At 34.3% G+C, this 17,608-nt stretch overlaps 1 protein-coding gene and 1 long non-coding RNA gene across 6 annotated transcripts; one reads left to right on the top strand and one right to left on the bottom strand.

The window, feature by feature from the left end:
- Nucleotides 1-453: 453 nt before the first annotated feature.
- On the bottom strand, nucleotides 454-7,810 carry LOC135721231 (uncharacterized). 5 transcript variants are annotated; one of them, XR_012336006.1, is made up of 9 exons: nucleotides 7,680-7,810; nucleotides 6,759-7,082; nucleotides 5,400-5,678; nucleotides 4,775-4,853; nucleotides 4,063-4,340; nucleotides 3,672-3,703; nucleotides 3,365-3,434; nucleotides 2,955-3,089; nucleotides 962-1,699 (listed from the first exon to the last, which is right to left on the bottom strand). XR_012336006.1 is itself a non-coding variant. In XM_065243429.2 (5 exons), exons 1-4 carry the CDS (start codon nucleotides 7,726-7,728, stop codon nucleotides 4,792-4,794), a joined length of 714 nt encoding a protein of 237 aa, XP_065099501.1. In that variant the 5' UTR covers nucleotides 7,729-7,810; the 3' UTR covers nucleotides 777-868; nucleotides 4,775-4,791. The 5 variants fall into 5 exon arrangements, 3 of the variants coding, with proteins under 3 accessions (XP_065099499.1, XP_065099501.1, XP_073669705.1); XR_010521460.2 differs by having other exon boundaries at nucleotides 963-1,699; nucleotides 4,241-4,340; XM_065243429.2 differs by lacking the exons at nucleotides 962-1,699; nucleotides 2,955-3,089; nucleotides 3,365-3,434; nucleotides 3,672-3,703; nucleotides 4,063-4,340 and adding an exon at nucleotides 777-868.
- A 2,852-nt stretch (nucleotides 7,811-10,662) lies between these two features.
- On the top strand, nucleotides 10,663-16,932 carry LOC135721238 (uncharacterized). Its single transcript, XR_010521466.1, has 3 exons — nucleotides 10,663-10,773; nucleotides 10,861-10,931; nucleotides 14,803-16,932. It is a non-coding gene; the product is annotated as an uncharacterized lncRNA (long non-coding RNA).
- Nucleotides 16,933-17,608: the final 676 nt, after the last annotated feature.

Genomic DNA, 17,608 nt, shown 5'->3' with positions numbered 1-17,608 from the left:
AGGATTCTCTTTTAATTCCACCAGATGGCACCACTCATTGCCTAGAACATTTTAAATATTCTAGCTCTATTTTTCATACTGAATCAATTTACATTACGTTTACATTTAGCAGACACTTTTTTTCAAAGCGACTTACAAATGAGGTACCAAAAGAAGCAATTAGAGTAACACAAGAACAGCAATACATAAGTGCACTAGAACTAGTCTCATCAAGTCTAACACTCATAGCCACGGGTTAATAATTTATTTTTGCCAGAGAATGTTAAGATAAGGATAGAAAAGGAAAAGATATTAGCAAGTGAGGTGTTGGCGGAAGAGATGGGTTTTTAATTCATTATTAATATAAATAATATATTAATAATAAAATAATATAAATTAAATACAGCATTTTAACAGTTTAATATAGAAAGAAGGTGCATAATTTCTTTGGTTAATCAAATGATTATTGTCCATCCTAAAAAATGTTAGTTAACCAAAATATTGTACAATTATGTTATTGTAATAATTAAGAACCTTTACAAATGAACACACCGTTTATTAATTTTGAAGTCTAAATGCATTTACTAAATTAAAAGAAAATAACCGAACTACACCATGGTAGCTCGACTACAATGTCATAAAATATATTTAACTACAATTGTAAAATATATTACAGGTCAAAAACCTCAAAGATAGTGAAACATTTGTTTTAAAATTGTGTGTATTAAAATTCTAACTACAAACTACAATTTCTCAGTGATGGTCTGATGGTTACTTTGATCTTTTCTTCTGCGCATCTCCACTACAATTTCTATACATTTCATAAACGGGAACAGCAACAGTAGCCACACAACCACCAGAGCAGAGACGACCAATCGACCAACACAGTCTAAGGGAATAAAAGAACAACATGAAACAGATCAGTGTGTTTTAAGAAGAACAAAATTTACCAGCGTTTCACATTACAATAAAACAAGAATAATATGAAATAAAAGGTGCTAAACCATATCTCTTCAGAGATATGAACCACAAAACATGAATCTGTCTGTCAATATTCATCCACAACAAGACTGCAGGTAAAACACTCACTGCTACACTGTAAAAAGAATACTGTGAAAAATACAGTAACTTGCTGGCAGCAATTAGCTAGTAAGTTGCTGTATTTCATTTCACAGTATTCTTACTGTAAATTTAACTGCAGTAAAATTAAAATTACTGTGAACTCTTTTACAGTAATAATCACAGTACTGTATTTCATAACTACTACTGTAATAGGGATTACTGCATTTATTTTGTGTACTGTAAAATGAAGACACTGTTTGTCACAAAAATGCCATTTATTTTCTCACTTTAAATTACAAAAATTCATAATTTAAAAATAGCATAGCATACATTTTTTTCAACATGTTACATTTTTTCTGTGAACATCTCAAAACCTTTCTGAACACATACATTTTTTTTTATATGTTAACATTTTTCTGTGAATATTTCATTTAATTTCAACACTTCATACAAAAACACTTTTCTGAACACACAAAACAATCAATATTTATTAAAATGTTTCTGGTAAATTACAAATGCATAAAAATTAAATGATTTACATTTACAGCAGGATTTCAAACCTGAATATTGTTTTTCTCCAAGACGGTTTTTTTTTTCAGAACTATTATTCTTTTAAAACTGGACCTGAACTAGTTGACTTCCTGGGCTGGACTCTACCCTGTAGTGAAAGAAATGGACTATTAATGTAAAAGTTTATAAGCAAGACAGATGGGTTGATGACATATACATAAAAGTTTACTTCACAGTGTTTTAAAGGTGCGGTGTGTAATTTCAAGAAGGATCTCTTGACAAAAATGAAAAATAATATACAAAACTTAATTATCAGGGGTGTATAAAGACCTTTCATAATGAACCGTTATGTGTTTATTGCCTTAGAATGAGACGTTTTAACTACATACACAGAGGGTCCCCTTACATGGAAGCCGCCATTTTGTGCAGCCATGTTTCTACAGAAGCCCTTAACGGACAAACTTTTTTACTAAGTTGTCTCCAACTATGACATGTTTGTCCGGTGGCAGCTACCGTAGTTTCTCTATGTGTTTCAAAAGCAAGAGGTGAGCAGTGGACTGAGCAGTTGGTTGCAATTCACAACTTCACCACTAGATGCCGCTAAAATTTACACACTGCACCTTTAAATAAACAATTTTTATTTTTTTATATGCTCTGTTGGTGGTTTGTGGAGTAAAATCTAATATTTATTATTTAATAACTGTCTACATTAAAGGCGGAGTGCACAATGTTTGAAAAACGCTTTGGAAAAGGAGACGGGCCGACTACCAAAACACACTTAAAGCCAATCAGCAGTAAGGAGCGTGTCTACTAACCGACATCCTTGCTGGGTTGCTTATGTGTGAGGCGGGTCTTTTAAAAGAAGGTCCAGATTCTATTGGGGTAGGGGCGTGTTTGTTTAGGTGATTTCAAATATCAACATTGGCTTTCAAACATTGTGCACTCCGCCTTTAATACTATTATAAAATTATACATGAATATCCCACATTTCTGCCACAATACCATGTTTACAGTTAGTGATACAACAGTGAAATTTATGGTAAATATTTGTTGATTTTTGAATGGAAAAGTATTGTTTCACTCGACACGCCAAACACATATTTTGAAATGACGAACCACACACATGACGGGCTACATACATGTTGTGACAAACTTCGCATCGTGCGCCCTCGAAAAAAGAAGTCATCGGCCGCCACTGCATTAGAGCTGTGCTGCTTTTCTACCGTTTGCATGGCGAGTTAAATTAAACGTTTGATGTTTAACAATAGCACAACAGTTGATATAAACAAAAATAAACACTTTAAGAAGTATTTTACTAATCGGGTAGTTGGTTAAAGAATGAGTACTCAAATATTTGTTCCCATTCCTAGTAAAAACTATATAAAAAACAAATAAGTGCTTACCTCTGGATAAATTCCAATGTAGTGGCTGCATCATACATGGCTAGAGCAGAAGTGAAATCACAACGGTCACTCAATTGGAGGAGAACTCTGCCCTCGATGGAAAGCATCCATTTTTTGCCCCCAGAATGGACTCTCCTAAAAAATATTAAATAAAAGTTGACATTGCACAGTATTCAATCTGATATGGTTTACTATTTTACATAAGCAAAATTTATTGAAAACACTAGCCCTACATAACTACCTCTTTTTTTCCTATTAGATCAATAACCATTAGAGATTTTTGGAATGTATGTGCAAGATGACATAAAACTTTGTTCACACCACACAGTGACTCGATACAAATATGCTTTATAGATGAAGTAAACCTTAAAATTGGCATCTATTGTGTATGTCGAGTGCTGGGATCTTACCGAGCATGATGAGCCTTGGAGTGCTTGGCAGGGAAATCTGGGCCTCAGCATCTGTTTAGGTGGAAGTTTTCTGTAACACAAAATAAACAAACAAATAAAAACTATTAGAAATCACAAGTACAATATTCATAAGAGAAAAAGTGTGTCAATACTGTACAAAAATAACTTGCATTAACCAAGAGAAAAACAGCTTCTTCCTGTGCACTTTAACATGTTTGATATATTAATATATATATAAATCATAGAATAAACAACATTGCTTGCATTTGAAAATCATCATGCATGCCAGTTCATGTAACTTATGTACCTGAACGATGGTCGATGGCTCTTGTCTGCAGTCTAAAAGGAAAAAAAAGAGGTGAATAAAAGAACGAGTAAGATCTCGAAATATCTTAATACAGTGCGAGCATATTATAATACTATAATATATATACACAATTTCAAACTATTTTGAATTCAGCAATGCTAACGTTAGGTACTCTTTAATCAAATAAAAAGACGTTATAAATGTAATGTCGCCAGATAAGACAAATATTTATACAATATGCTCCCAAAAGTCGGGTATATCACTTCAAATTCGCCTATTAACAATCTAACGTTATAGTTTCTGCAGTTTGACCTCCAATGAAGTTCAGAAAAATCGTGAAATTATGAATAATGTGTGTTATTGTGTTTTCTTTCGAATCGGCCCGCTTAACTTTATGCGTTTCCTCAGGCAGCAACGTAAGCGAGCAAGAGAAAAAAACGAGAGATTTAAACGAATATCGCGCCAATAAATACAAAAATACACACTTTTAAATTAATTTTGGTTCACAATGCTAACGCTATAATTAAATTAAAGACGTTATAAATGTAATGTTGCCGGATAAGTCTTACCTCATATCTCCTCAGCTGCGTTTTCTTTCAGCTCGAGAGACTGGTTTCAGCCTGCGGAGGTCGTCGCACTTGCATATGCAGGGTCCATACGTCATCAACCCTGGGTTATTTAAGTTAACTGACCATTAGATTCGCAAGTCATAAGCATATTAAACAATTTACTATTAACTTAGAATAACAGTCAACTTTATAATTGTTAATATTCTGAAACAAGACAGTTTTGATGACGTATGCAGCCGAGAAATGCGACCTCCAGAGGCTGCAGCCTTCGCATTGAGACACGGCCAATTACTTTTATTATTAAATTATTATCCTTCTCTTAACTATGACGTTATAAAATGTTGCCAGACTAGAAAATATATCGAAATCATTCAGAAATATATATTTGTGGTAATAAAATTGCAAAATGCACACAAGAGACGGGTTTACTAGGAAGTGTGCTGCTCATTACTCCTCTCTCTCAGTGCACTCTTAAAGTTGAACAAACAGGTGACTTTACAAGAGTAAACTTTGGAATTAAATTAGCAAATTTACCTTTCTGAAGTAAAAATTCAGATGAAAGTGTGGAATCTCGTAGCTTTCCTTGGCTGAAGAAAAAATCCTCTAGAAATTGCTGTATTGTGATTCACAGAAAAAATATTTTTACTGTAGAATTTACCCGCCGTTGAAAAAAGACCATGATGCTTTGCAGATCTACAGCAACTTGCTGTATACAAGTTCTACAGTAAGCATTTGCTCATTTTACAGTAATAATGCTGTGAAAACTACAGAAATTTGTTAGTGTATATCTCTGCACCACAACACAACAGACAATAAAAAAGATGAAGGCATGTGTAAGACTGACACTACACTTCTGCAGGAGGACCCATTTAAAACAGTTTCAACCTTTAGACCATTCAAGTTTGTCTTTTGTTATTACTGTGACAAGCACATTATTTTAATTAACATTAATGAAAAAATGTGATATGAACATATGATATTACTTACACTGCTCTGAGCTTATAAGTCATAATACATGAAGAGCTCAGATGAAAAAGCCACTAAACAGCATCAGTCAAAAAAGGAGATAATGATTTTAACCGAACATGTCAGACGCACTTACTGTAGAAGATTGTTTTAATAAGTGGAAACAAATGAACTCAGTCAATAAAAACTGTACCTGAACACTTCTGACAGACATCAGTGACGTTGAGATGTTGAGTCTGATTACTGATGGTATTGTTCACCACACAGCTGTAAGAATCATTCAGACACTTCAGATGAAGAGAGATGCTGCTGATGTTGAGATCAGACACACTGATGCTGGACAATACACTGTTTCCTTTGTACCAGGACAGACTCACATCTCTCACATTCAACACTGAACACACAAAGACACATGATGATGTTTCTGATGATGAAGAGTTTTGCGTAGTGATGACAGGAACGGGCAGACGAGCTGGAAAACATTTTTATCATCAATATCATTACGAGTAATTACTGTATGATAGTAATGTGTGTATATATAATATCTCAACTAAAGCAATAAGTCCTAAGAAGGGGTTTGAGGTTTATAGGGCTTAAAGGGATAGGTCACCCAAAAATGAAAATGCTGCCATCATTCTCTTACTCTTATGTTGTTACAAACCTGTATTTGTTTATTCTGATGAACATGAAGGAAGATATTTTGAGGAATGTTTGTAACTGAACAAATCATGAGCCCCACATTCACTTCCGTAGTACGAAAAAAAGAATACTATGGAAGTGAATGGGGCTCATGATTGGTTCAGTGACAAACATGTTCATCAGAATAAAAAAATACAGGTTTATAACAACAAAAGAGTGAGAAAATGATGATAGAAATTTCATTTTTGGGTGACCTACACCATAAAGGGATATTGTTAAACACGACACAGAGCAGCTTTACAGAGATTCTTGCTTTTGTTATATGGCTTTCCTGACAATGATTCATTAAAGCAAACAGCAAGAACAATGTAAAGATATTGATAAACATATTCAACAAAGCAGTAGATCATCAGAAACCGAATTATTGACAAACAATACACTAATACTGATGTCATGAGATCACTAAAATCATTTACAAAAACCACCAATCAAAATCAAACACCTAAACTATCAGTTTTATGTAAGGTTAAATGTTTAGTAGAAATTTTTATTGTAGAAATAAGCCCAGACAGAATGATCAGGACCCAACGGTAAAGCGGGTACCTCACTGAATGGGGTTATTATATGGTTAAGATGTCAAGAACACGCTATTTGGTTTAATCGTGTGTAAATATAATGTCAGATATGTTATTAAAAAAACATTTATATTTAATTTTTGTGTAATATTAAACTGGACCTGTCAAAATAATTTGCTGCATTTGGGTTACTGCGTGTTATTAGTTTTGAACAGTTGATATCTGGAAATAACAATCCTGCAAATGTCGTGACCGGCCAATAATAATCAAGCATTACGACGAGCCGTGTAATAAACTAAAATATAAAAAGACAGGACAAACCATAAATCTTTACTCACCATAGACAGTAACATTGAATGTGTGTGACAACATCAGCTTGCTGGTGATGATTATTTGATAAAGTCCAGTGTGTTGAGTTGTGATGTTTGTGATGATGAGATCTCCAGTCTGATTATTCACCTGCAGTCTGTCTCTGAATCTCCCATCAAAATCTTCATCATATATTGATGTCTTGTTGGCTTCTCTATTGATTCTGGCTATGAGAGACCCTTGAGTTTTCCATAGTATGAGATGAGCGCTCAGTATTTCAGTAATATTACTGTGTAGAGTAACAGAATCTCCCTCCGTCACTGACACTGACTTCACTTCATCACCAACAACACCTGCAGACACACCAAAGTTCATCAAAGTTTTGGAGTAAAGTTTATTTGGTCTTTTTCATCTTTAACAAAAGCACAAAGACAAACCTAGAAAGATATTTGGAAATGTGAGCTTTGGATGAAAGATTTCTTAAAATATAGAAACTGACTAAAAGGATTTAAAGAACAGCATGGAAAACATGAGAACTCTGAATGAATAAAACAGCTTCAAATATTTTAATCTTCAGGCTTTGGTTTGGTAAATATTCATTTATGTATTTAAACAAATGTTTTCCATTCAGATTCTGATTCAATTCCTAAACTTCACTGACAGAAATAAAGTTCATTTGACTTTTACACAAATAACAACAAATCTTAATAGAGGAAAAAACTTTTATCTTCAAATATGAAGAAATTAAGCTTCTTATTTTAACTATAAATCCATAAACAGTTAACAGAGTATTAAAATAAATCATATCTGATGAATATTTAGATTATGTGACATCACAGACATCCAAACTAGATTTTATATTAGAATTAAATGAAGTGCATCTTAGGACTAAAATAAAATAAAACATCATAACTCTGTAAACACATTTAAATAACACATTTATAACTTACCATTCAGAGAAGTGAAGCAGAAAGAGAGAAAAACAAACACGATTAACATTTTCTTCAACAGTTCAGATGTCTGAAATAACAACACAACAACAATCTGACAGTGATGTGATCTCCAGTAAAGTTGTATAGAGATTAACACAACTTCAGTTTGTGTTCTGTGTCTGAGCATGCGTGTTGACTTTAAATCAGGGCTGGTTTTCAATAGAAGGATCAGTTTGAATGTCAATGGGTTTGAAATGTCTCAGTAGGTAACATGGTCTCATCTCTACAATAGTTTACAGTATGTATTAATATGTAGTCATATCAAAGCATTACATAAATCAGTTTAACTGTATCATCTCAACAATATAGCAAGAATTAGGTGCTTAAGACTTAAAAAAAAACATATTTATGCATTTATCAACAGCAGGATGGATTTCTGTACTACTCTTCACCAGATTATCTTTAATAAAGACTGAGATTATCATTATTATTATTATAAATGATTTCTCTTATCTTTTATTTAATCTTATTCAAGTTTATCAGGTTTACTTCATAATATCAGATTAAGATTTAAATTATTTTCTTTTTCCTTATTTTTTCCTTATTTTATATATATATAATATATAATATATTTGTCTTGTGTTTTTAGGACAGATACTGTAACTAAAAATTTTTTGAGGGTGGGGTTTAAGAGGCTTGTGGTTAAATTCATCTGATGGGAGTTTCATATTCAATGAATTTCTTTAAACGAGTTTATCATCATAAACGGTATTAACAGTGTTTCTCTACTTGACTTTACATCACAACACTGTCAGATTGTTGTTGTGTTGTTATTTCAGACATCTCAAGAAAATGTTTCTCATGTTTGTTTTTCTCTCTTTGTGCTTCACTTCTCTGAATGGTAAGTTATAAATGTGTTATTTAAATGTGTTAACAGAGTTATGATGTTTTATTTTAGTCTAAAGATGCACTTGATTTAATTCTTATATAAAAACTGAGATCTTATCTAGTTTGGATGTCTTTGATGTTACACACTGTAAAAAAAAACTCTGTAGAAATTACAGTGTTACTTGCAGCCTGTAGATTTAAGTGTATGTTATTTACTGGTAACAGTTTGTTCAAAGTTAAATGAACATTAAATATTAAAAAGTCTTTATATTTACAAAATAAAACTATACAATAACAGCCTCATGCAAAGCATTCTGGGGACCAGAAATAATCATCAACCTGTTTCTGTTTTTTGCTTCAGATTTAGTTTTAGTTTGCTTGATGTTGTTATTTTAACTCTGCAAAGACTTGTTAATGTTCATTTAACTTTGAACAAAATGATAACAGTAAATAACATAAATTTAAATCTGCAGTAACCAGCTGCAAGTAACTAAATATTCTAAATATTCATCAGATATAATTTATTTTAATAATCTGTCATTTGTTTATGGATTTATAGTTAAAATAAGAAGCTTAATTTCTTCATATTTGAAGATGAAAAATTTTTCCTCTAAGATTTGTTGTTGTTTGTGTAAAAGTCAAATAAACTTTAAATCTTTTGTTTAAATACATAAATAAATATTTACCACACCAAAGCCTGAAGATTAAAATAATTGAAGCTGTTTTATTCATTTAGAGATCTCTTATTTTTCCATGCTGTATTTTAAATGTTTAAATAGTTTTAGTTAGCAATAGTAACCCTGTCCTGTAGTTTACAGTATGTTATATTACATTTATGTTATTCCATAGTTTAGATTAGTTTACTATGCTGTTTTTTTCAGGCTTTTGAAATTCACTTCAAATAAAAGCATTGTCTTAATGCCTTAATGTAAATGTGCTTTTATACTAAAATATGGAAAAATATAAATAAATAATGTGTAAGTGTAAATTCAGACATCTCTTCTTTTTCCATGCTGTTGAAGCTTGTTAGTAATTTTGTGTCCCTGTAGCTCAACTGTTAGATCAAAGCATTAACAGCACAAACGGTTGTGGGTTTTATTTTCAGAGAACACACACTGATAAAGCGCTCTTTAATGGATATAAGTGTCTGCCAAATGCATAATTGTAACGTACATTTTAAGAAATCTTTCTTCCAAAGCTCACATTTCCAAATCGCTTTCCATGTGTTTTTGTTAAACTTTACTCCAAAACTTTGATGAACTTTGGTGTGTCTGCAGGTGTGTTTGGTGATGAAGTGAAGTCAGTGTCAGTGACGGAGGGAGATTCTGTTACTCTACACAGTAATATTACAGAAATACTGAGCGCTCATCTCATACTATGGAAAACTCAAGGGTCTCTCATAGCCAGAATCAATAGAGAAGCCAACAAGACCTCAATATATGATGAAGATTTTGATGGGAGATTCAGAGACAGACTGCAGGTGAATAATCAGACTGGAGATCTCATCATCACAAACATCACAACTCAACACACTGGACTTTATCAAATAATCATCACCAGCAAGCTGACGTTGTCACACACATTCAATGTTACTGTCTATGGTGAGTAAAGATTTATGGTTTGTCCTCTTAATTACATATTTTAGGATTTGGCATTTTAACTTTAATCATAATTACTCTCAATTGTGTCTCTTGCTTTACATTAATATGCTTTAGATTTTTTTTTGTTCTCTCATGCTTTTTTTTAGCTTGTCTGCCTGTTCCTGTCATCACCAGAGACTTTTCACAATGTTCATCATGTGTGTTGTTGTGTTCAGTGTTGAATGTGAGAGATGTGAGTCTGTCCTGGTACAAAGGAAACAGTTTATTGTCCATCATCAGTGTGTCTGATCTCAACATCAGACTCTCTCTACCTCTGGAGGTTGAATATCAGGATACAAACACATACAGCTGTGTGGTGAACAATCCTCTCACAAACCAAACTCAACATCTTAACATCAATGATGTCTGTCAAATATGTTCAGGTACAACAGCTGTGATTATTTGCATTTATTCAATGGGCTGATCTGAGGCCGAACCGACAGGTTTAGTTACAGTAATGTTTGTTGTTATTACAGCTCTCACCTTCATTATGATCCCTTGTGTTGCTGTTGGATGTCTGATGATTGTCGCTTCAGTTCTGTTCTTCTTGATCTACAGGAAATACAGAAATACACCGCAACAGGGTAAATATCAACTAGTACTAATACAGCTGTATGGTAATAACTACAGTATAATAACAAATAAATACATTTTTATTGTTTCTGATACAGTTGAATCTAGAGAAGAGGAAATCACTTATGTAGATCCAACATTCGGTAAAAAAAGAGCAGCACATAAACCGGTAAGACCCTTCATGAATGTTTACATGAATACATGAAATCTCACATGTGTACAAGCACGTACAATAAATATATTTTACTTGTTGTATAGTTGTGTATAGTATTGTACTGGTTACAAAACAAGCTGCTAGCAACCATTTATACATACAAGACACAAAGATATTCATGACAACAAGATGAACATAGCTGAAACAAATCAGACAAATAGACAAATCTAAAAGAGGACAAGAGAAACACAAAACGAAACATAAAACAAAACACATGTGGAAACAAGTAGAGATGATTCAGAGAACAAAGGTGATTTCTACAAATGTTTGTAATAATCTCTAATAGAAGGGTCCAAAAATTCTTACCTGAACCGGAAGAGACCCGTAAATGTGCTAGACTGAACCAACCCGGAACTGTCTGTTATTTTGAAAGCTGGACCCGGAACCGGCCTGAACCCGTCTATTATTTAAAAGCTGGACTCGAACCCGTCTGGGAAGGCACAGGCCCGACCAGCAAATCTTAAGCTAAATGTTATTAAGTCAATAAACAAGTAAATTAAACTTTTTGTCTTACCCATAGAAGTTAGCCTTGTACCTGACTATGATGCACAATCCTCATTGCCAAGAAAGTTCCATGTTTTTCTTCTCTTGACGATTGAAATGCTTTTAATGCTTATTCCAGCTTTAAAAGTCCACTTTACAGTCACAGTGATGAATAACGCAGTTTTACATTTGTTGTTTATCGGGTCAACTAGCATAATAATTTATACTCTTTGCCCATTTGGATTTTAATAACGATTGCTCGTTCAGTGTAATGGCTGCTGACGTTAGCTTTACTTCTTTCCTATCATCTCTGTGCTCTTTGAGCAGAGTCTGCGCGAAAACTTTAAATATAACAGCAAGACGGTCAATTTATATTATTATTATAAAAATCAGAGAAGTCAGTGAAAAACGCGCGGTATGGCGGAATAAGTCCCGCCTTTTAAATTAAAGAGCCAATTGTCAAATGTAAAGTCATTGCATCTCACTGCAAAAGCTCCTGACTGGTAGCCAGAGAAACATTACAAGAGCGCATGTGCATTAACGCAGTTTGAGCGCCATAGAAAAAATGTATGCGACAGTTCATCAAAGTTTTTGTTGCTGATTTTGAAATATTTTATTTAAATGTGTTTGTGTTCTCAGAGTGTTCTCGGGTATTACCCACAATGTTAAACAGACCCGTGACCGAAGTAATAGATTGACTTCAGGTCTTCAGTGTAGACATCTAATCTCTAGTCAGTCTTATTAAATATACTATATAATGTTACAGTTCTTAACTTTCTTAACTTGTTTAAGGTTTTGCAAAAAGAAAAATGATCGGACAAATATATTAAGGTCACTATGAATTTGATTCAGAAAACACGGTTAGTGTTTTAGTAATTTAGTTTTTGTACATTGTACACATGGCAAACCAAGGCTTTCAAATGCCTTCTGGAACCCAAAGTAAGATAAAGTTGATAGATACAATCAAAATTAAATGTATTAGTGTGTGAAAATATAGTGCGAAACAAACCCACTCTTCTACTCAATTGATTGGAAAATGTTTTTGGGCTTACTGATAATGTGTTACAGTGGTTTAAGTATTTCCTCTCAGATCGAAAGCTGTTTGTGTCTCTGGGTGGATGCAGATCCAAAGTTGGAACAGTGCAATTTGCAATTTGGAGTTCCCCAGGGATCTGTTTTAAGTCCCTTGCTTTTTATTATGTACATTTTTCCCCTGGGCCAGCTTTTTAGATCCTTGGGTCTAAATTTTCATTTTTATGCAGACGACACACAAATTTATATTCATTCAAAGGCTGCCAATACCACATCTATTACCTTTTTAGAACATCGTATTTCTAAGATAAAAATGTGGATGTCTCAAAAATGTATCTGTCTTAATAACGACAAGATTATACTAATTGGTTCACCCCAACAACTCTGCAAAGCCGATGCTGTAACCTTAACGGGGGATGGGTCTGCTTTGGAGTTTCAAACTAAATAAAAAAATTTGGGGGTGATATTTGATGCAAATTTAACATTTGATCCTCATGTCCAGAATATGGTAAAAGTTTCCTTAGAAATATCGCACGATTGCGCCCCATGTTATCATTTTCTGTGGCTGAAAAATTTATAATCTCATTTGTCTCTTCAGGACTCTGATGAAGATGTAATTGTACATCGAAACGTTAGTCACTGTTGTGCATCTTTATTAAAATAATTTTATACAGACATCTGTGCTGCACCGGCGATCTCTTTTTTGTATATTGTTCTGTCCTTCTCTGGTCGCAACGGATTGTCGTGGATCACAGAAGCGCAGTTTACTCCCTTTTTTAATTTGTCTTTTCTCGCATCGACTACTGTAATGCTCTGCTTGCTGGGGTTTCTAGATGTACACTAAACAAATTACAGTATGTATAAAACTTTGCAGCCAGAATCCTGACAAAAACTAGGCAAGGTGAGCACATTACTCCTATTCTGGAGTCCTTGCACTGGCTCCCAGTTAGGTATCGTGTTGATTTTAAAATCCTCATGCTCACCTACAAGGCCTTGAATGGTTTTGCTCCACATTATCTGTCTGAACTTTTAACTGCTTATGCTCCAAGCTGCAATCTTCGAACCTCTGTCTCTGGCTTTGATGTATGTGTACTTTATAATGTTTTTTTTATGATTCTATAAAGCGCTTTGAGATGCAACCTTAAAGGAGCTATATAAAATAAAGTTTATAATTATTATTATTAAAAACCCCTCCCAAAAGCTATATTGGGGTGGTATTTTAAACGCATGGTTTTGCACCTATTTGGGGTCGGTTCTTGCTTAACTGGCAACCTCAATATGAAATGCAAGCACTTGATGCTGATTGGCTGCCTTTGCTGCCACTCACAAGAATGTAAACTTCGCCGCAAATTATATTGAGGGGGAGAGAATTGAATGAGAGTGGGTGGGCAGTGAGATGCATTTTACGTAATATGTATCCGTTGTTCAGATTGGTCCATTTTCTGGCATACATTTCTAAAGGAGGAATTTCTATGAAACAGAGATGTTCAGAATGTCTAGCACTTTTCGTATGTTCGTGAATGCGGGTAGACTACCGTCAGTTATATTTCGTTACAGTATTCGTCATCATATGACTTTTTATTTCGTTTTTATATAGTTTTCGTCTGTGAAAAAGGTTTGTTGACAAATATTTTCGTCATAGTCATCGTCAATAAAATTAACACTGGATGTCACTCTTCACTTTAACTTCAAATCAAATTTCCTGTCCAATCAAATGCTCTTTAGATCCTGAAGCATCCCGCCCTTTTGTTACAGTATTCCTTTGCTGGACTGTGCCATAAATGAAACACTATTGGTTGGGTCTTCTCGATAGTCCCTTTATGACTTCCTGTTTCAGTTAAACTGATGTTACATTATGCTGCACATTCCAAGGCACTTCAGTGGGCCTTTAACTAAGCCTGGGATTGATCACACTGAGTATTACATATGCTAGCAATCAGATACAGTACACATTACTACACTCTAAAAATGGCTGGGTTATTTTTGACTCATAATAGGTAAATATTGGACAGAACACATTTACCCAATGGTTAAACATTGACCCAATGCTGGGTTATTATTTCCCCCCCTGGTTGCATAACAACAACCCAACATTGGGTCATTTTGGCTCGGCACTTGTTCTGTCCAATATTTACCCATTATGAGTCAAAAATAACCCAGCCATTTTTAGAGTGTAGTGTTTTTAACTTTGTCTTTAGTCTTATTTAATGCATACACAACAATCTCTGAATATAGATTAATAATGATTTAATGAATTGATCTGATTGTTACTACATGTGTGTGTTTTTATGTTGTGTGTTCTTCTGTACAGGGATCTGAAGTAGTGGATGATGTTGTGTATGCACGAGTCAAGAGATGATAAACAAACTCACTGTGATTCTCAGATTCAGCTGCGTGATCATCTTCAGTTTCTGTTATAACTTCAGATGGTTTGAGTTTTAAGTTTCTCCTGAACAGAGTTTAGTTATTTTATAGTAATATTACATGAAGTCTGTTTACTCTCTTGTTCACAATTCACAAGCATAAACCTCATGTTAACAGCCAAAAATGCAACTATAGGACAATTAAATAACATTGATAGACAGCAGATTAAAGAAAGATTAAACTGCAAATCATTATCAGAAATACTGTGATCAATATATAATTAATAACTAAAAGTGTGGATATGATGGTTTTTTAAACACAAAGTATTTCTATATTTTATTTTTGTCACTGAATGCATGCAACACTTTAACAACTTTTCTGGGTTAAAGTTTAACCTGTTGTGGAAAGAAATGTGGTTTTGTTCTGTTGGTGGACATGAGAGATGTGTTTGTATTTGACTATAAGTGGCTGTTTGTGGTTAATGTGTATGTGTGTGTGTATATGAGAGGTGTGATCAGTGTGTGTGTGTGTGTGTGTGTGTGTGTGTGTGTGTGTGTGTGTGTGAGAGAGAGAGAGATAGAGAGAGATATGTGATCAGTGTGCGTGTGTATGTGAGATGTGTGATCAGTGTTTATAGGTTTGTGTGATTGTGTAAAAATAGTGTTGGTCTTCTTTATACTACACAAAATCTTACACCAAAATACAACCCAAATGAACCCATCAAGACTAAAGTTTGATAAATGAAAGATTCAATCAAAGTGATATTACTGTGATGTATTACTTTAAGATGCATATGATTTATGTTAAGTTCATCCCAAACAGTGGGCCGGGCCCCTTTGTGTATTTATTGTGGATAAAGATGATTGGAGGGCCGCATTTGGCCCACAGGCCGCCAGTTGAATATCCCTGCCCTATACACTAAAACCTGCTGTAGACCTTCTGACCTGCGAATTTGTATCAGCGTTGTTACAAGTACAAAACTGGTATGTCACAACGCGACCTTTCTCTCTACTAAGAAGCACAAGTGAATGAAGCCAAAGATCATATTGTTGAGCTGCTCTCCGCCCATTCACCGCAGCAACGTCTGACAAATACTTGCATGCTCAAAGTCTAGTGTGACCACAACCTAAGTCAACTGATGTATGACAAATGAACACAAAAACCACTGTGCAGCACTGCTTCAGACACATTTTTATTTAAAAACTGCCTTTGAGCAGTAGACTTTGAGCATGTGAGTATTTGTCGGATGTGGCAGTAAAAAGCAGCTACAAAAATGTATGGTATGTGGAAAATAATGTGTTTTTGAACCATAAACCATGCAAACACATTGTATTATAAACCAAATACACAAAATAACGTTGTTTTTAGCAATGAAACAGGTGCTCTTTAAAAATAAATTCTTAGCCTACATGCTCATGTCTTAGAGTGTATGTTATGGGTAGAGGGTGGGGGCCCACATTTATAATTTTCAGGGGGCCCATAATTCTTTAGCTAAAATTTTACTAATTTCTTTTTATTTAGTAAAGTTTCTTTTTGGGTGAACTATCCGTTTAATATTGAACACATGCACATGGAGTACAAACTCTAGTTTGAGAATAATCTAGAATTTTCAAAATGTTCAAAGACTGGTTTTACTCTTTCAGACTTTGTATAATAGTAGTAATTTGGGTAGAGGAATACAAGTCTTAAGGGCTCATTATAGTTGTGCTTAAACAGCGTAGCCTAGACGGCGTATTCTATGCGTCGGTTTTCATATATACTTCCACCAACCGGACTATGGTCTCTTACTCACTGCTTCTGCATTCACTTCCTTGTCTTTGTGGATTTACCCATGACATCATCTCATTCATGTTGCTGAGTATTGTTAGTTGTAACAATGTCTTTGTGTATTTGTGTAAACTTCCACTCGATTCAGGTTTGGGTTGACTATTCTGTAACGCGGGAGACTTGTGGTAGAATCCAAGTGCAGAAGTTTATTAACAAACCAGGCAAACAAGACAAAAGGGTAATCCACAAACATAATCCAATGAACAAGCAAAGGTCAAACCAGAACATGAAACATAGAAACAAGAGACAATGGCAATGATAAATGCTTAGTAATGCAGGTTATAACTAACAATGCTCAGCAACATGAATGAGATGATGTCATGAGGTGCGTTCCATTCGACAGGGTCCCTGCGGAGTGTTCACTGCTCCCTACTCCCTGAGCACGGTATATCAGTTGAAGTGGACTTCACGGACAATAACCGCTCATTTGGAACGGCCTGCAAACGTCATCAAAGAAAGTCAACGACGGGGTCGCGCAGATTGATATAACATAAATATATATAGGACTTCATTCATATTTTAATTTTTATTTACTATCACATTTCAAATATGTACACTATACAATAAAAAAAACATTGAGTACTACGTAATGAAAAACGTATGTTTATTATACACTTTAATTGACTATTGCTGCTATTACTTGACTATTAACAGAATTGAAGCCCTGCTGTAACTGTCATGCAAATATGAAAGTAAACTTTAAACTTTGGTTAACTATGTGTATATATGTGTTTTTAAACGCTTGTCATATAATTGCATAGCGGTCTGACCGTTCCGACGGGTGATCACGTGATGCGCGCAATGACAGTTGGGTGATTATCGCTCTCCACTTCCTGTGAAGTGATGTATCGATGTTCCCTGATTCCCTATGCCGTGCGCAGTGCCCTTCGAACTGAACATGTTCGCTCCCTTCGGATTGGAATCTC

The sequence above is a fragment of the Paramisgurnus dabryanus genome, chromosome 24 (genome assembly GCF_030506205.2).
Source record: "Paramisgurnus dabryanus chromosome 24, PD_genome_1.1, whole genome shotgun sequence".
NCBI classification, from domain to species: domain Eukaryota; kingdom Metazoa; phylum Chordata; class Actinopteri; order Cypriniformes; family Cobitidae; genus Paramisgurnus; species Paramisgurnus dabryanus.
Note: the sequence above shows the minus strand (reverse complement) of the source record. Positions and strands in the feature narration are given on the sequence as shown.